The 19,681-nt window shown below is 40.1% G+C and overlaps 2 protein-coding genes across 6 annotated transcripts in view; both read right to left on the bottom strand.

Annotated features, from left to right (window-relative positions):
- MTMR1 (myotubularin related protein 1) overlaps positions 1–913 on the bottom strand; it is a 38,810-nt gene extending 37,897 nt beyond the window's left edge. For all 3 annotated transcript variants that reach the window (XM_080365726.1, XM_080365725.1, XM_080365727.1), the window contains exon 1: positions 603–913. In XM_080365726.1, coding sequence (XP_080221852.1) covers positions 603–733 — 131 coding nt within the window. In that variant the 5' untranslated portion in view covers positions 734–913. The remainder of the gene's footprint in view (positions 1–602) is intronic.
- A 2,538-nt stretch (positions 914–3,451) lies between these two features.
- Positions 3,452–19,681, bottom strand: part of MTM1 (myotubularin 1) — a 47,335-nt gene continuing 31,105 nt past the window's right edge. For 2 of the 3 annotated variants that reach the window (XM_080365728.1, XM_080365730.1), the window contains 7 exons: positions 18,325–18,513; positions 13,732–13,917; positions 12,509–12,715; positions 8,845–8,937; positions 7,081–7,194; positions 6,559–6,735; positions 3,452–4,257 (listed from right to left, as the gene is read on the bottom strand). In XM_080365728.1, coding sequence (XP_080221854.1) covers positions 4,090–4,257; positions 6,559–6,735; positions 7,081–7,194; positions 8,845–8,937; positions 12,509–12,715; positions 13,732–13,917; positions 18,325–18,513 — 1,134 coding nt within the window. In that variant the 3' untranslated portion in view covers positions 3,452–4,089. The remainder of the gene's footprint in view (positions 4,258–6,558; positions 6,736–7,080; positions 7,195–8,844; positions 8,938–12,508; positions 12,716–13,731; positions 13,918–18,324; positions 18,514–19,681) is intronic. The other variant, XM_080365729.1, reaches the window with a different exon arrangement.

The following is a 19,681-nucleotide window of genomic DNA, read 5'->3' as shown; positions in this document are numbered from 1 at the left end:
AAAGATTTGTAAATTCCACTCCGAGGTCTGCCTCCAGCTGGAAACTTCTGCAGGAAAGGATTCCTGTGCCAGGGCCGGCGAGCGGGATGCGCCAGGGCCGGGCCTCCAGCTCCCGCACCCCGGCCCGGCCCGAGGCTGCCCCAGAGCACAGCGGCGGTGGGGCAGGCACACCCCGGCAGGCGACACCCAGTCTTGCAGGGAAACAAAACAAAAAAGCCTCCAAACTCCCCACGGGAATAAAGACTTAAATTCCGAGCGCAGCCTCACTGGAGTTTGCCGAGAGGCTTGGCGCTGCCGAGGAGCGCGGCGCGGTGCCCCGCCGGCAGCCCCAGCCCTCGCCGGGCCGCTGACGCGAGCGATGAGAAGCACCGAACCGCAAGCAGGAAACTTGGGTGACGGCCGGTTCCCTCGCTGAGGAAAATCTGTCGCCAGCCGGCGCGGTTACGCGGCAATCAGCTCCGGATTGCAGCCCGGCGGGCCCCGCTCCCGCCGCCGTGGGTGCCCGCCGCCCCCTCCCGCCGCCCGGCCCCGCGGGGAGGGCAGGCCGCGGCGCTCCCGCCGAGCGCGGGAACCGGCGGAGCCCCCTCTCCCGCCCCGCTCACCTGTCCAGCGTCTCCGTGCTGGCCTGACGCGACCCTGCCCCCGCCGCCGCGGCGCCCCCCGCCCGCACGGCTCGCCTGCTCACACCGCCGCCCTCCACCGCCGGCCCGGCCGCCGCCGCCGCCCGCTCCATATTTCCGGCCGCCGGCGGGACTCGCTGCGCCCGCCGGGATGGCGGCCTCCCGCCCCTCCGCGGCGCGGCCCCCCGCCCCCGGCCCGGCCCTGCCGCCTCAGCCCGGCCCGCTCGGGCCCCGGCGGCGGCCGAGAGCTGTCACCTGGCGGCGGGGCTTACCCACAGGCCTCCGCGCCGCCGCGAGGGCGGGCAGCGGCCCCACGCGGCGGGGGAAGGCCCGGCCGCTGCCGCCCTCCGCGGGGCTCGGCGGGGCGAGCAGGGCCTGCGGGCCCCGGGGGCACGGAGGCGGCCTCGGCAGTCACAGAAAGGCGCCGACACCTCCGGGGTCCCACGGAAAGGCCGGTCAGAGGCGGAGGTTTACACCCGACGCCTTTATTAGCTCGTTTTCCCTTCAGACAGGCACAGGGCAGGCAGCCGCCGGGCGCTCACCCCGCCCCGCAGGCTCCCGGCCGTGCCCAAGGAGGGTGGCCGGCGCTGGAGCTCCGGTCAGTTATAAAAACCTGCTTTCTCAAGCAGGGCACAAAATGCTCACTGCGGGACAAAAACCCCAAAGGACTGAATGCAAGGCAGAGCTATGATGCAAGAGAAGGAAGCAGTAGCCAAACCGTTCCTAGGGCATGCCCATAGCAGTGATGCTGGGGGAGGAAAGGCAGAAGCAAGTCAAGGCAGCAATTCAACAGATAAAACTTTCTAAGTAACTGACTGAAGCCCAGCACAAAAACTAGGTTATCTTCTCAGGCCCACGGAAGTAAGAATAAGGAACAGAGAAAACCAAAAGAGCGTTCTGAGATGGGCATTTTGTACTGGGTATCGGGCACCTACAGCTGCTGCCACTCACACCCCAGCCCTGCTTTGTTACCCCTCCTGGAAAACGCACGGGTGCCTGGAACCTTCCCGCTCACCACTTCAGAAGCATCCCCGGGTTCGGTGGAGCAGCGGTGGCAGCTGTGACAGGGAGATGTCCTGTTCAGGCCAGTGCCTGCGCCCCAGGGTGACAGCCCAGGCCACCCACCTAGGCAGAAAGGGGAAAAGTCCTCCATTCACACTAATCTGTTTGTGTGCCTACATTTGCAGCTTTAATTGGACGCTTTCTGGAAAATGACTACTTTGAACACATCCCTGTGTTTCCCTAATACTGCCATATAAAAATAAGATACTGGGTTTAATTTTATCTGTTGACTTGGAAAAAAGCCAAGCCCACACAGAGACATGTCAACAAGCTTCAAAGACTGAAATTTGACCAAACCAGTAATGAAGATTGGCATGTATATATGTAATGAATTAAGTGCAAAAAGAACCTTTCCATTATATTACTTTCCCAAATGCAATAGTTTATCACGTAGTGTTTACATAGTAAAAACGATTAGATTTTCTGAACTTCTTCACACTGCTCAGAGATGTCACCAATATGTTCAACTCAAATACAGAAACTTCAAATATTCTAATAAAAATAGCTTTTTTTTTTTATATAATCCACAAGTAAGTAGAAGGCAAATATACCAGAGTAGTATGCATAGCTTTCAAAGTGTAAGTTATACCATCAACAATCGAGTATCCTTCTTCATTTATCTGATGTAATGCATCTTAACCAGCCAAGAGTTACCTTAAGTCAAGATTTTGGGACATTGTTATTTTGGAAATACATACTGAAGAACATTGATGGGAGAACGAAGTTTAGAGGACAAAACCAAGTCATATATGAATCATGTCTATTTAAAACACACACGTGCCATATACTCTGAGCTTCCCTGAAAATAATAGTGCAATTCAGTGTATATACTGAATTAAATCAAGAGGCGGTACACTTTTATTCCTTTGAAAAAATACTGTTCTAAAAATATTCAGATGTCCTCTAAACTTACTTTATGGAACTATAGCTTTAAATTTAGTTTTCATATGCAAAATATTTACACTTTATAAACTTGCAGAATTTCTAATAAACTATATTATATATACTTACACGAAACAATTTATATATAATCCTATTATATCGTGCAGATCAAAACTCACCACATATACAATAATTTACAATGACAGAAGCCTCAATCATCAAAATATCTCCTTTGAAATATCAGTATTAGATAGTCTCCTCTACAGAGTCTGGAATTGCAGTATTTATTTCCTGGATCGCCTGAATACCATTAAACTTCTGAGAATATGCAAAATTTTAATTAAATATCAAGTAGCAAGGTTTGTGCTGTCGTAAGAAATGCTTGCAACTATTAAAAAAATACCTGAAAGGTACAAATTAAAGGTTTACTGGAAGCCTCTGAAATGAAGGCTTGAAGCCAGGATTCACTGGAAGGTTCAATGGAAGTGCACACACTATAGGCAAATCTTGTACACTGAAGTCCCTTAAATACTTAAAAATAAATTTGTTGAAAAAAAGTTAAATTAAACAGTAAACTATAAATGTACAAGTTTTCAACAGTATTTGTAACTGATTTTTTCCCCTACTTTGGTATAAAAGCTCCTTTGAACAGGCACACTTACTTTTAGAAGACAAACACAAGCTTTAATACTATGGCTATTGCTGGATACTTAAATGATGTGTCTGTGGGTCTGTTTTTAATTATATAAACCTTCTTTATGAACCATTTTATTCGGTATTAATCCAAAGAACAAATATTGCTAACAATATTTGTAATATACTTTAGTGCTGAACAGTTAGCCAAGACAGGACTTCTTAGAATCTAGTACAATTGTAATTTGTTTTAAAAAAAACACACCTATTTAGAATAAAAAATAGATTTTTTTCTTTTATTTTGATATCTACTGAGCTATTTGAACTTTTTCATTAGAAGTGTATCAGTGAAATCCCTTCCATATTTTTATTTATTTCAAAAAGGGAAAATTTGGGATTCTGAGGTAACCAGAAAATTTCAACACTTCTCTCTGAAATCTCACAATAGAATTTATTTTTATCTCAAACTCCACAAACGTATTCCTAACAGGAATACACACATACCTAATTTTACACAATGTGAATATTCCTATTGTCATTAATGTGTTTTTTCACAACATGTAAGACTGAGCATGAATTTCCTTACAGGAACATGACCTACAATGTAATAAATTAAAGCATTCTTATGAAAACAATAATATCAGTTTAATTCCAATTGTACCAGACTTAAAGTCCTCCATAACTAGAAGTTGATTAATAATGTTCCCAGTCCACAGGTTCTGAAAGGCACATAATTGAAGAGTTTGTTTTGAGTCCTCCTCAAATGAAGACAGGCTAAAATAACTTGTGTTAGGACAGTCTAATGTAAGGCATTAAAATATTCCTGTTTATGCTATAGATCTATGTTAAGCACCACTTGCTATTACAGTATAGAACGAAGCCAATATTTTCTTCAAAAATGTGTTTGTACTTGGGACATCATTTGTGAGGGAGATGCTGATGAGGTTGATGAATTGGAGATCTTAGAATTATTTGTGATCTGCAGCTCTTCAAGTCTCCTTATATAATCATCACGTAACGCAAGGAGCTCCATGTAACGCTGTTCCACGGGATTTGGCTGCTAGAAAGAGATCTGCATTAGTCTCATCACTTCAGTCCAACTACTTCTACACAGTTAGGCTGCTGTAGTACTTGTATTTTCCTGGCATTACGCAGTATTTGTAGTCCCCAACATATATAGTGAGTTGTAGCTAAGCAGAAATATTTATTTCTATAATGCAAGAGCCCTCTGCCTTCCAGTTGTTCTCATCCAAAGAAAATCTTTATACAAAACAGTTCTTCCTACCTCAATAAAATCAGCCTGCCCTTTCTGGAGCATATGGATTTTATTTTCTTATTATCTAATTAACACTGTGTGCAAGATGGGTGTCAAAAAATCTTCAGCCAAGGTATTCTTCTTGAATTGTTAAAAGCTTTTAGATTCCAGAGATCATGTCTCACTACCTTCCCTAAAAAGAGGATTTAGCCAGATTGACTATTTTAGCTACATGTCTTCCAATTAAAAAGCTTCCCTCACTGATAAAATCTACTTCAATTTTTAACAGCAAATTTGCAACTTTGTGTAAACAAACAAGTGAAATAAATGCAAAACTTTATTATAGTGAATTTTGTAAGTAAACCTGAATGTGTTTAAAAATCAACTGTCCTAGTTTTCAAGAGAGTAATGAAACAAATGGAAAAGAAGTATTATCACAAATGTCCAAGGCAGGTACAGAGCCTAAAGTTACCTTCAGCTGTGTACATCTGTCAAGAAGTTGCTGCTGTTTCACAGTTAACTGCCTGTAATTAAAAGCTATTAGCAGTACAGTTTCAGGAGCAAATATAAGGCCTCACCAATTCAAAACCAGTTGAACTGGCACTCTTACATGCACCACTCACTATGCACCCCAGATGAGGACGGCTATGAATGCTGAAGCAACTGTGGAAGTTACATCAATGACTGAATGCAGTTACTAAAATTATTAGAGATGCTGATTAGAAATTAGGGTTAATAATGTTGCTAGTGATAGACCAGACTCTTCATTAGACTGGAATCTGATGCGTAACATGCTTCTAAGTAACAGCACTATGAAAGGTCATTGAAAAACTAGATCAGGCCACGTGTCCACTACTCAGCTGCTTAAGTCAGGATGAAGCACAAATTTTGTGTGCAGAAAGGAAAAAAAAAGGCTGCACTTTGTATGTAAAAATGGTGAAGACGAGGGAGCAGTAGTAGCAGCATAGATTATCACAGGGGTTTGTATTTCTAAGAAACTCCTGCCAAAGACCTTCCCTGAATAAAGGCAAAGCACATTTTAAAGTAGATTTACAGCTAATTTGCATGCCCTATAATCTTTCACTTTCTAAAATACATATTTTGATTCACGTCTTGTAAAATGTCCTCATTTTTCACAACAAGCAACAAAAGCTTTAAAAACAGAACTTTAAAATTAAAACTAGCAATATACTTGTAAGAAAATATAGCAAACTGGCTTTCTTGCAGCCTTTAAAGTGTTGTAAATAATACAGGAGATCAGCTGCGGGAAAGGAAGTTCATTGCTTGGAATCTCCTGATTCATTCCAGGGGCTGGATCATGAAGACTGCTTCCGTCAAAGAAATTGCTCCTCTATCTTCTACTCAAAACTCCAGAACTTGTTAAGAAGGACAAATAAGTCTCTCTCCACTATCTTTACATGCTACATTGCTGAGATCTCTAGCAAGTTTGTAAGAAACATTGAGTGTCCATATATTAAACATTAAAAGCACAGAACTGAATTCTGTGTAATTTGATAAAAGCTCTTCTGGGCTTCCAACCTGATCCACTTGTATAATTTTCAGTAACAAATTGTCATCAAAGTTACATTAAAAAAAATAATCTTACCATAAGCCATCAATACAGACAGCTGTTTTGAAAGAGAAAGGACTGAACAGGTCATCGTAATTTCTAGATTTCATACACTTTCTCAGAAAAAGGAGAAAGGCTAAGCAAATGCAGCCAACTGAGTTTGTGATGCTAATGCCCTAAACTCTTCAGAGATAGGTAAGCCTATCTCTAAGCATTGTCATTCGCCCTGTAGCAGCATCAAATGTCCTTAAAAAATGCTCCCTGAGCCCTGTCCCCAAGGAAAGAGGATAGAAAGAGCTTGAGGATGACTTGATACTAAGCACTGAAATAAATTCAGTGTTCTGAGAAGAGCTCAGTGGAAAAAAAAAAACAAACCCAAAAGCTGAACAATAATTTTGATCTGTTTTCTGTATCTTTACCAATATAGGATTAAAAACCTGAACAGATTACAGGTACTATTCTACAAGTCAGTTATGACACAAAATCCTATTTCCAAAGTCAAAAAGCATTTTGTATGTTATAGCAAATTTACTTACTTGTTGCCGAATTCTTGGGTTCCACCTGATGTAGTAATTGACCCAGAGCTCTAAATGACGCATACTGGCTACTGGATAGAGTGCTCGATTTAGCTCTTTAGTATAAAAAGGATTGGTATATTTAGTTTTTTCACTGTTTATCAAAGACCATAATGACAACGTTTTCTCAGTCACTTTCTAAAATGAAATTGAAATAAGAACAGTAAATATTTGCACAAAAGCAGGAAATCCATCACAGAAGCCATGGTTACATTCTAAAGTTAATATACTTCTGATTTACTTAGAAGCATAGTAAGTTACTGTTATTAGAAATATTTCAAAACAACCAGTGCTTGACAAATATTTTAGTGACTGCAGTCTTTAAGCTACCAAACCCAAGGAATTTACCATGCAACTTATCCTGTAACAAGAATAAAACCAGTTCAAAACCACTGTAATACAAGGAATATAACCAAGCAATACAACCAAAACTTCCTGTAATTATCTAGAGTCAAGACAGCGATACAATTAAATATGACTAACCTCTTTTTCTCGAAGAGACTCACTGTTATACAAGAAAGTACCAAACCGGCAGCTGTACAAGTGATCCAGGATTGTAATTAAGAACTGCTCATTGAATTCAAAGGCTGTAGGAAACTAAAAGCAGAAAAGACACATTTGTTCCTTACATCATAAAAGCAGGGAGAGATGCACATGCCCTGGTTTAAGAGGCTAAAGGCAGCATGTAGAAGCCTGAATACATCTACAAATAATTTTTAGGATAATGCTTTCATATACTTTATATAGCAAAGTAAGTGTTCAGATGGCATGAGATGTTCAACATCAAACTATTCCCTGAAAAACACTCTTCTCAAAATGTTCTAACTGCCTTGAATTTCTAAAAACAAGAATCAAATACAGAACGGTTACAGTTACATTTTTACCAGCAAAACAGTAAGATATCCATAGTGCACTCTTTATAGTGCAGCGCCATACAGGAAAACAAGGGTTTAGCTCAGGGGTCCTCAAACTTTTTAACCAGGGGGCCAGCGCATGGATGAAGTGGCAGTCAGTCATCTGCGGCTGCTTGGTTTCCCGCCCCAACCCCTGGCGGGGTGTGTGTGTGTGTGTAGTTCTGTAAATACTGGGGGCCGGATTGAGGACCCTGGGGGGCTGTGTTCAGTCCGCGGGCCGTTGTTTGAGGACCCCTGGTTTAGCTCCTAATCTTTGTCCCTAAACGGACTAAGTTTGCTGCTTTGTTTCATTAGTTATTGAAAATATGTTTACAGCACTCAACAGCTCCCAAGCTTCCTTTTCAAGCTTTGACAAAAGAACGTTTGTCCCTGTGGTTCAAAGGACAGTTCCACAAAAACTGAAATGAAACAACAGACGCTATTAAGATAGTGTGATACAATTCCTGTAAAAGCATTCTGCTGGGTCACATCTCTCGATACGTTTCTGAGAAGCTGTCCTGGTTTTAGCTGGATAGTTAATTTTCTTCCCACTAGCTGGTACAGTGCTGTGTTTTGGATTTCATACAATAATGCTGATAACACAATGATGGTTTTAGTTGTTGCTAAGTAATCTTTATATTGTGTCAAGGACTTTTCAGCTTCTCAGGCCCTGTCAGTGAGAAGGCTGGAGAGGCACAAGAAAACGGGAGGGGACGCAGCCAGGACAGCTGACCTGAACTAGCCAAAGGGATATTCCATACCATATTACAGCATGTTCAGTATATAAGCTGGGAAGAACAAGGAAGGGGGGTATGTTCAAAGCGATGGCATTTGTCTTCCCAAGTAACCATCATGGGTGCTGGAGCCCTGCCTTCCTGGGCATGGCTGAGCACCCGCCTGCCCATGGGAAGTGCTGAATGAACGCCTGGCTTTGCTTATGTGCCTGGCTTTTGCTTTACCTATTAAACTGTCTTTATCTCAACCCATGAGTTTTCTCACTTCTACTCTTCCGATTCTCTCTCCCATCCCAATGTGGGGGGAGTGAGCGAGCACCTGCATGGGGCTTAGCTGCCAGCTGGGGTTAAACCACGACAGAAGCCTTTATCCAAGACAGGCCAGCTTTGCATGCATAGCCAATGCCATGTTAAGTAACATAACCACAGCTTATATACGCCTTTTAGAAATATGGTAGAGACATGGTATCGTTTAAAAGTAAATCCACTCTTTTGGACTACAATATCAGAGCACAGAGGTATGCTGTCCTCTTCAAATACTTTGGTTTTAAATAAAGACCTAGGTTTTTAATTCAGTAATCTCTTAACAATGTTGCCTTCTGAAGAATGATATAACATACCTGTTTAGACATCTGCCACACACAATCAATAAACTGGAGAAAGATGGGCGATCTGTCTGCATCAGCGTGATTTTTATCACCATGGCCTATTCTCTGAAATGAAGCAATACAGCCTCCTGTTAATCGAAACAGTTTATTTTATGCCCAATAGACATTGTTTCTTATTTTGCACTAGCATATTAGTGCTTCAGTAATATAACAACCTGTTTTTATAACTTCAGAATTAGTTATTGCACCAAGGAGGAGAGATTCAGATATACAGAAGCACTGCAAAGCTGTTCCAAAGACATCAAATTCCAAAGTGGTAATTGGTCCTGTTATAAAAACCTGCTAGTTATTGGACAAGCAGAACCATTAAAGTATCCATTATTTTGCAAATAATCAAGACATGTTTTGAACTGTGTTTACGTAATAATTTTGTCAAAAGCCAAGTTATATACTTTGTCTTCTTTTTGTAACTTAAGCCACTGGAGAAACTCGATCATCAAACTATCCACACAGATTCTCCTCTTCCCCCTCCATACTTGAACCTAAAGATTCATCCTGAGGTCGACAGTGAACATGAGTGAGCTCAAAGAAATGTTCATGCTCCTGACAGAAAATTAACACACATTTCTAAAGTTTCAGTGAGTCACTTATTCTGAGGAGTCCAAAGTAACAGTTAAAGGCATTCTCCCCACAGACAAAAAGCAGGTTTGGTAAAAGCAGTTTCCTTCCTTTTCACATTTGATAGCTGAGAACAGATAAGAAATGCAGGGAAAAGAGATTCTATTAACTCCATAATTCTGCTCAAATATACTGGCCTGGAGGAGACAAAAGAAGAGCATGTATGTTGAACTAAGATGTTGTCTCTCTGCCCGTAAGACAGCAGGCTTAATGTCTTAAGGATGTAAAGAGTTGTAAAACCAGTAATTTTTTGCTGGTTTTATATATCTTGCAAAACTGATTTGCAAGATAGTTTGAAATAATAGAATTGAATGGCAGGAAATAGAGTGAGATGAGGGATTGTAGCCGAACTCAGCGAACAGTAGCAAATGACTAGGAAAACACTGTAGGGAAGACAAACAAATTGGCCTCCTTGCTCTCCAGTTTTTATGGTTTAAAATACATTGTATCTGTTAACAGAGTCATATATGTGTTCAGTAATGAGTGAATGTCCTTCCACTTTCACTACGGCTAGAAGTTTTAGGATGTCTGAGTATTTTCCATCTATAATTATGTCTATGTCTCCTATTTCTTACATTAGACTGCACTATTAGAATGACATTCTAGATAGCAAGCATTTTTAACACCTGCAGAGTGCACCAAGTTCACTATACATAGAAAAGCAGGGGCAGGGAATCCCTTTTCAACAAGGGGACTTATTGTGTGCTTCATTAGACAGAAAATACTGAGAGGAACTACGAAGTAGTCTACTATTTAGTTATTTGTTATTAAAACATCCAAATTGCAGCCCTAGTAACATGAAAACATGACACTTGCACTAATCCAGACAATACAAGAAACTCCCTACTCTTCTCCAACTCCCCACTTGAAGGAGGGCATAACAACAATAGTTTCAGAGATGAGTTTCAGGAAATGCTACCTGCACCGAAGTGCCTGGTCCTCACTATTAAAACTCACAGATCTATCAGGTAATAACCAAACTAAACCAGAGCATGTATGATCAAAATATTTTCTGTTTGCATTATCATTTTTTATCATAGAATTATGTTGGCTGGAAAAGACCTTTAAGATCATTGAGTCCAGCCATTAACCCAGGACTGTCAAGTCCACCACTAAACCATTTCCCTATGTGCAACATCTACACATCTTTTAAATACCTCCAGAGACAGCGACTCAACCATTTCTACAGAATACTCCAGAAAATACTTCACTATAAGCTGAACAGCCCATCCAATCCAAATATACGGTACTCTCAACTGCAGATGGCTACAGGAGAGTGGCTTCAACCATTTCCAAAGATTACTACTTGAGTGAGAAAGTTGGGGAAAATAAACCAGTAGTTTAAGCAAAAGCAGGCTATTTAAATCATCCTTATTGCTGCTACATTGTCAGAGATGAACAGGTGGTCTGAGCTAGTCATCTGGAAGGGGTGCAAAAGTCCTACCTCACTAATAGGAGAAAAACATTATTTGTTGAGAGAGAACAAACTCTTTTGATTATTCAAAATAAAATTAATGGCTTAATAAAAAGAATGATAGATTACTTAGTTTTTTCAGAATGGTGAAGGACACACTGATCTCTTTTTCAAGCTGTCTGTTAAAGCATAACATGTGTGCTAGGCTACAGGTCTCCTAGTTATACAATCTCATTTTATCTGCACCACGACTATAATGTTTTTAAAAAATATGAAATAAAATACAAGAATAAAAAGGCAAGCCAGTGTTTTTCCTGTGGCTGTACCATAGACAGAATACTTCAAAGGTTTATGTAACACACCACTACTAGAAGACTACAGGTAAGTATACAAAAAAAATGGACTATGACAGATACCACTCCCAATGATCAAAATGCAAATCTCCTAAAGGTGCCCTGAAGCTTGGAATATCAGATCAAAGACTGCTGCAGCATACAAGCACACTTTGTACACTGTACACACACCATACAATAAATGGTGAAGTGGTTCACGCTCAGTAGCTATACATGAATTTCCAAGTGGCTGAGACAGTCTTGCAAACGTAAAACGGGCATGAAATACACACATAGGTATATTCTTCCATTTCTTTATTTTTTCCAGATTGCCTATTTTCCAGATTTTAGCAATATTAAGTAGTATCTTTAGAATATTCCTCTAGGGACAAGTTGTCTGTGCAAATGACTTCTCCTGAAGGTGTGGAAACTTCTTACTGTGAATTACAATGTTCAGCATCAACAAGCAGCACTGTTGTAAAGCTCCCAACTTATGTTTTAAGTTTACATATCAAAGCACACTCACCCTGGCAATCTATTCTGCTCCTCCAGGTTCCTCATATAGATTTCCTGATTAAATGGTAAGGTACCAAATTTAAAACAAGTTCCACTGAGACTCTGAAATGTTTCCTAACATGAGCACCCTTGACTTTGCACTTTGCATTATGCATGGATATTAAGGACTTGCTACAGACAATTTCTACTTAACCTTCTAAGCACCCAGAAGACAGAACAGAACTAGAGCCAGCATCATCAGTGACAGCCTCTTGAGAGCTACTATGACAAGGGTAGAATACTGGGAAGCAGCATTCAAAACATCACTTAAAAGACATTGGCCAGATTAATTCATATGCTTCCCATAACATTCAAAATAGTCCAAAGGGAGGGTGAAGGAAAAGCCCCATGTTCCAGCCTTATTTCATCATCTTTTGAAAAGTTTGAGAAGACAATTTTTCTGCCTTCTCGTTTCCTTTGCTTAATAACCACAACCCCAGTAACCCTAGCAATTCTGTGTTTTCAAAAGCATGTAAAGAACAAAATATGAGTTCTCATAGAAAGAACAGCAAAAAAAAATTAACTAAACAGGTCCAAAACCAAAAGCTCTTCTCAGATTTACCTGGAAATGTTTTAAATCAGAATTCCAAAACAATGAAAAGAATTATCAAACCCTGACACAATGACTAGTTTAATATTAAAAGCTTTTTAGAACATTAATGTTGCATGGTTCTTGCAACTATCTTCTAATTCTTACCGATGCAAATTTGTGTCCAAAGCTTATCCACTCTTTTTGCACCAGAACTTCAAAGCCTTCAATTGTTCTGTAGTAGCTGTCTAGCATCAACATGGCCAGCGACGTTAGCTGTGCTGTCCGGTCCCAGCCATCACTGCAGTGAACCAACACAGAGCTCCTTCCTGAGGACACCCTGTCTGCCACTTGAATAGCTCCCGTCAAGACAAGCTAGCAAAGAGAAACAGACACCAAAGACCACTAATTAGTGTTATCATTCTAACAAAAATAAATTGATTTATTTGTATGTACACAATATCTTAATTGATACTATTTCCATTAAAAGACCTGAGGAACATGGTGTAGTCAATTGGAAAAGAATTTTCTAGGAGATCAAGTAAATTTCTGGTATAAAAATAGAGAAACAGATTGGTTCCCTAATCCCTTAGTAAGGTCTAATTCATCTCACAGCAAATTCTTAAAAAAATGGGGCAGAAAGCAGTAACCTTGATAAATCAAAGAACGTAAGCTTCTTTTTTAAAGAAAGAGAGGATTTACCATAGGATATACTCTCTAAAAAAATCTGTATTTCATTTAGCTCCTTTCTTTCAGCTAAATTACTGAAATATTTCAGTTGTTGGACAAAGGAACTTGTACCCTTCTAATATGCTTATTTTCCAAATATTAACTTAAAATGAAAATTTATTAAGTAGAATTCATTACATAATCTCTCAATACTTTTGCATAGCTATACTTGAGGCAAAAGGTCCAAAGGTCAACCAGTAAGAACACTGGTGAATTACCAGTTTAAGTATTATATTTGTGCTACAAGGTGAAAATTACAAAATTTACAAACACATTTGCAAGATTTATTTACAAAACTATAATCCACAAAATAAAGTTACATACATACTGACAACTGAAGTAATTACTAATCCTTCACAATGACAGCTATCTATAGTCTGGCACTGCTAGAAACAAAAAGAAATCTCTTCTCTTACATGTGAAGGCAATCAGACTAACAATGCATTCCTCTGTTAAAGACTGGTATTTGACTTGAGGTAGACAATAAATGTTGCATTTCACCTACTGTTGCTTAATAATGTTAAATCATAATATACTCTGCTGGCTTTGTAGTCCAAGTAGTTCAGTGTGTTCTGTATCAGGACTATCTCAAAGTCCAGCAAAGAAAGCAAGTCTGACATGACAGGCTTGGTCTAGTGTTATTTCAAACAGCAAAAAGTTACCTTTATATGTTCTAACCAATGGGTTGATTCCAGACTCGACAACCAGTGTGATTCTTCCACATTAGGGTAAACAATGTCCTTCAACTTCTTCAAAGATTCCCGCATGACATGAATATTATGAATGTCCAAGAAGAAAAGTTCTGCGTTGGGATATGCATCTTCACCTTCATATCCTCCCCCAGTTGCCTACAAACAAGAGATCTAAAATTAACTTTAGTCACATATAGACTGTTGTAGCAGCTCTTCAACAGAAGAAGGGACTGAATTTTGTTTATACTTTGTTTTGTAGTTGAGCAATATGTAATTTCAGTTGCTTGTTTAAAACATCAGTCTCTGATACAAACTTTGGAGGAGCAAATGCTGGAGAAGGATACCTGGGGGCTTTCCTTTGTCCAAAAGGACAAAGTGTATTACATATAGCCCATGGCCAGAATGGCATTCAAGTTGCTCCAGGTAGCCTAGTTCATTTCAAAATCTCAAGGGAGTAACCCTAAAAGTAGTAGATTAACACTACAAGGTTGTTTGAACTATGGGGCCTGGAGACCTTCCAGTCGGACTGAACCAGCCAGGTTATGGACAGTGGGCTGGCATCACATCAGTCAGGACTCAGACTGCTTTGAGAATAAAAAGCCACTGGTACCTTCCCCATTACTTTTGAGATTCACAGTGGAAATGGCTTTTCCTTGCCCAACTGACATTACAATATCAGTATTTTTTTTCTTTGTTGACGCTCACTTTTCCCACCCAGGCTTAAACAAACTCATGTTTCTGAATACAAAAGAGATCAACTTACTGTCCAGACAAATCATTAAGGTTAAATTAAAATTAAAGTACACCACACAAAACAGCAATTACTCATAACATATGAGATCATCACTACCAGGGAATAAAACTGCTCATTTGTTTCTGTATGAATTAGAAATTCAGTCAAAAGGATTTGTCTGTTTCTTTACACCACTAATTCAAAGGAGAACAAATCTCAGGTTTACCAGTGCAAACTTGCTAACAAAAAGAACAAAACCAAAAATGCTTTCCTGTGTTTGAACTGCCTAGTTTACTAAAATTGAAATGACACTGAAATAGATAAAAATGATAAAATGTTTGGCCAAGTGTCACGGTTTCAGCTGGGATGGAGTTAATTTTCCTCTTAGTAACCACTACAGTGCTGTGTTTTGGCTCCGATGTGAGAACAGTGTGGCACACTGATGATTTAGTTGTTGCTGGGTAATGTTTATGCTAAATCAAGGACTTTCCGGTTTCTCAGGCCCTGCCAGCAAGAGGGCTGGAGGGGCACAAGAAATTGGGAGCGGACACAGCCAGGACAGCTGACTCAAACTAGCCAAAGAGGTATTCCATACCATGGGACGTCGTGTTGGTATATAAAATTAAGGGGGGTAGCCGAGGATCATTGCTTGGGGACTGGCTGGGTATCGGTCAGTGGGTGGTGAACAGTTGTACTTTGCATCACTTGTTTTCCTTTATCCTGTTCCCTGTGGATTTTATTCTTTCCCCCACCTTTTCATTACAACTGTTATTGTTGTTATGGTAATTATTCTTATTCTTTCATTTTTATTCTGTTTCAATTAATAAATTGTTCTTATCTCAACCCTCAAGTTTTACATTCCTTTCCAATTCTCCTCCCCACCCGTCTGGGTGGGGGAGTGAGCAAGCAGCTGCGTGGTGCTTGGTTGCCAGCTGGGGTTAACCCACAAATCCAACTAAAATTAAAGAGTTCAGTTAAGAATAAGCTATGTTTCATTTAAGAATTAAGTTCAAGAATCTTAGATTCTGCCTCTAAGTAGTAAATTAGTAGTAACATTTAAGTTTACTTAAAAGCAACTTTTCTAACGTTAACTTTTATGGCTGAAGACTAAACGTGTATTTAGATCATTAAGAAGTTAAAGAGCCACGTAAGTAGAAAGTCCATTCTACTGCTGGTCTCCCAAAACACTGAATCACCACCACTACAGAGGATGTGCCTGGTCACAAAAGGAAGTGGAAAAACCACACATACTTCAGAATGCAGTGCCACTGATGAGATTTTTCTGAATTTAGCTGTAAAATTGCATTTCCTGCAGACAACAAACCCATGCCATTCCATGAATTGTGGTAACTAAATTTTGCCTTTGTAAGCCATTACAGACACCAACTACACATCAAGACACATCAAGCAACCACCTAGGGTACGGTATAGCCTTTGCCCGTTAATACCACCTACATTTCTGTATACTAGTACAGTATTCTCTATTCTATGCTTGCTATCTCCTTCCTCAGATGTGGGGGTATTCTCTGTGCCAGGGTTTGTGCTAAAAGAAGCGATGACACTATTTTTCTCTTTCCTTTGAGTATCATGAAGTCCTGGTGAGGAATGACTGTAATTTTAGCATCAGGGCTGCTGCAACTCCTACTGACTGTGTGGTCTTGACCTATCTACAAAGAACACAGGAATGCATGAGTAGCATAGCCCAAGATTTTGCTTACACTAATCTTCACAGCTGTTCAAGAAAACTTTTCTCAGTGCTGATCAACATCGGCTTGCACTCTATGACACTGTCCCTCAGACCTAGCAATGCACCCTACTGCTTTTACCGCTATGATTATTTCATATTTAGGCATATCAGGAGTTAATTTAAACACATAGGTGAAATATACTAATTTAAAAAGCTGAAAACTGTGTTTCATACTTCAGTGAGTATGTGTATATAAAGTTCAGCCACAATACATCTTTGAAACAAATGGGGTAAAAGTTTGAGTTTGTCCAAGAACTGAGGAAAAATGTAAGGTAATATAAGAATTGACATTCCTTCCACAAGGCAAACAGAAGGATTACATGTTTTGTTCACCCACAAAAATTCAGTCTGCAGAGGATAATGCAACTTGCAAGCAACTGACACAGACCCTCAAAATACAAACCATCAGATGAAAACCTAGCCAAACAGACCCTAGGATACAGTTTCTGAAAGTGTGTGCGCTATACAAAAAAAGCACCTCATTTCTTCCTTAATAAATTATATTCCCTATCAGAGAGAAAAAGGGCCATAAAGGTACATGTGTGCGCTTTTAAGCTGCGCAGAGCAAAACACTAACATTATTGTCCCTCTTGAATTCTGAAGCAACTTAATGTTTGTAACACAGAAACCTCACAGAGGCCAAGAAGTTTTACCATTTCATGCTCCTTTCAGCACAAACATTGAAGAGGACTCATTCCACTAAATTAGTGTTCATTTTGTGCCAAAAAACTACTCAGGAGCTGTAATTCCTTCTCTCCCAGATAAGCACACTCATTATTTCCCCTAAGATGTCAAATCCTCTCAAGCTCATTTCTCTCATGCTCTTTGCTGTGCAGACACACACCTTCACTAATAAGTACCGAAGAGCACACCCACTTCATTTGTGCTTGAAGTTCAGTGTGTAAGGGACTATCCTAGACATGGGAGTGAAGTTTGTACATTCTTATATGAAGAAAGCATTAAACTTGTGTCCTTCACCGCCTCTCCCTAATTAGGTTTTTTCATATGAACATGGAGCACAACAAAGTCTGATGTGCTCTATGTGTGGGAAAATCACCTTGAGGCAGGGAATTAGAGAAAACTGGGTCCTAACAGAAGCGTAGGTGGTTTTTTTTTTCAGGGTAAAGTACAGCTACCACCTTCAGGATGGTTGGCATGCATCACCAATGCATCTGCATGACCACAGTTCCCTAAGCAACACATCCTGCCAGCTCAGCACATGCTGATAGGAGTAATGGAGGATGGAGCAGAGTGGAGACACCGCAGCCAGGCTCTGCCATGCTCCCTGCAGGAATGGCACTCGATGGCACCACACAGCTGATCAGCTGCATACCAGTTGTTATATGAAGAATCCATGAGATGCCTGTGGCTGAGCTAACCATTGTGGTGAAATTACTTTCCTCAGATGAAATAATCTCATTGTAATACTAATGCACACCTCCCTCCCAAAGTTACCTGCTTCCAAGGTACTACTACATCTCACTGGGCACACAATACCAGTTAGTAACAACAATATGTATGTAGTCACTCAAGCTCCACCTAAATGTGATGGAAATGGACTAGTCCTGGACTGAAATAAGTCCAAAGGGGGAGAACTGTTGTCTAAACTCCCAGAACCAAACAAAGGATGCCTAACAGTGGGCTAGGCTTTATGCACACAGCCTTCCCAGGACAGAACTTTTCCAGAGGATATGAAGCAGAGCTGTGGCTTGCATAGAGGTGGCATGTCACTCAACAAAGGGCACGCTCTACAGCACAGCCTTACATTTACCTCACAGTGCAGGTGTAGTCCTATTAGATTTCAGTCCCGTGCTAAGATCTGTGCTTGACTACTAACAGACAGGGTAAAGCATGTCTGGAAATCCACACAGGGTCCTGAAATCCTGCTTATGACCTGCTTAAGGCATTCATGGCCTTTCATGGCCTTGAGCCCCAATATTTGGTTATGTAAATATATATTTATTTACGTAAGTTTATGTACATTAAGATTAGTACTGCTCCCACAAACCTCCTCACAGAAAACTTGACACTAAGTCTCCTTCCCACCCCCCTTCACAAATATGACTATTAAGCATCTGTTTACCTTGTTTGCGACTGCATTGACATTGGGCCTAGCATCATAGATGGTAAGTTTTGAGATTTGCCCATTAGCCTCTCTGATGATATCAAGGTATCTTTCATCATCTTTATTCCGCTTGCCACTCATTCCAACAAGAGGTTGACTGCAGCGCATAATAACAGCTTGAGTCTCTGGATGAATCCATGACAGAACCTAGTCACGTGTCAAAAACACATCAGAAGAAATATATTTTATTAACAAATCGTAACTTTAAATGTCAAAGTTACATTCTTTAAAAGAGCTAATATGAAGGTTAACGCTTCTTTTTTTTTCTTCAAAAGATAATCCCCAGACATTTAACTGCTTCCACTGTAGTCTCATAAAATTTAGTATTAATAGTAATAATCTTTAGAAGAGTTCGTTCTTTTAAATACTTTTATTGAAATTATACTTACTTATATAGTCCAATGCATTCTAATATTTTCCTACAAGTTGCACAAATAATTCTGAAAAGCAAACTGGAAGCAAACATAGCAATGCCTGCTGATACTAAGAAGCAATTCAGAAGAATGAAGTCATTGTAGAAATAGTGACTAAAATGCTCCAATTCTACAAGAACAACTTTTCCTTTTTTTTTTTTTGAGTAGGAAGGAAAGTTGAACCTTTCTAGAGTATCTTGAATGTTTCCCCCTTCTCCTTAAAGTACATTTTGTTCCTCAGCCCTCTTCACAAAGAGGGGGCACTGGAACAAAGTGCACACTGCCTTTGTTGTTCTTCTCAGTCAGAGGGGACTTAACACAAACAAGAGAGAGAGAGCAGCCCAGGGAACATACTACAGTGCAAGAGATTAAAGATAAGCAGCCGGCAAAATCTCTAACTTCGTAGCAATGAATGAAGAATATTAAGAAACAGCACTCTCAACCAGTCTGAAAGTTGTGGGTTACAGAGTGAAAGAACATCAGATATTAAAAAAAAAAAAAAATCCTCAGGAAGTATTCACTCCTGTAATACAACCCTTAGTTGTATATCTAGGAACGAGACCTGTCAGAGTGTGTGTGGGTGAGTATGATTGGTTATTTCCTGACAAGAATAAAATTACTATTACCAAGGAAATGACTCTCACTGCACAGGCACACAAAAGCCCTATCATGAATTTTGAGATGACAGAGAAGATACAGCTAGGCTATAAGAACTATATTCACACACTATATATTTAACATATATATTTTATACACATTATATATTACATGTATGTGTATATATAGTAAATTTATAATTATAGGCCTAGCCTGTCAGTAAACACCATATCTAATAAATATTTATCATACTGAGTTTTGCTTCTGCTTGAAATTAACTGAGATTCAAGGCAGCTTTCTGATAC

The sequence above is a fragment of the Falco punctatus genome (genome assembly GCF_963210335.1).
Source record: "Falco punctatus genome assembly, chromosome: 15".
In the NCBI taxonomy this organism is placed as follows: domain Eukaryota; kingdom Metazoa; phylum Chordata; class Aves; order Falconiformes; family Falconidae; genus Falco; species Falco punctatus.
The sequence above is the reverse complement of the archived record's forward strand: the minus strand, read 5'-3'. Positions and strand labels throughout refer to the sequence as shown.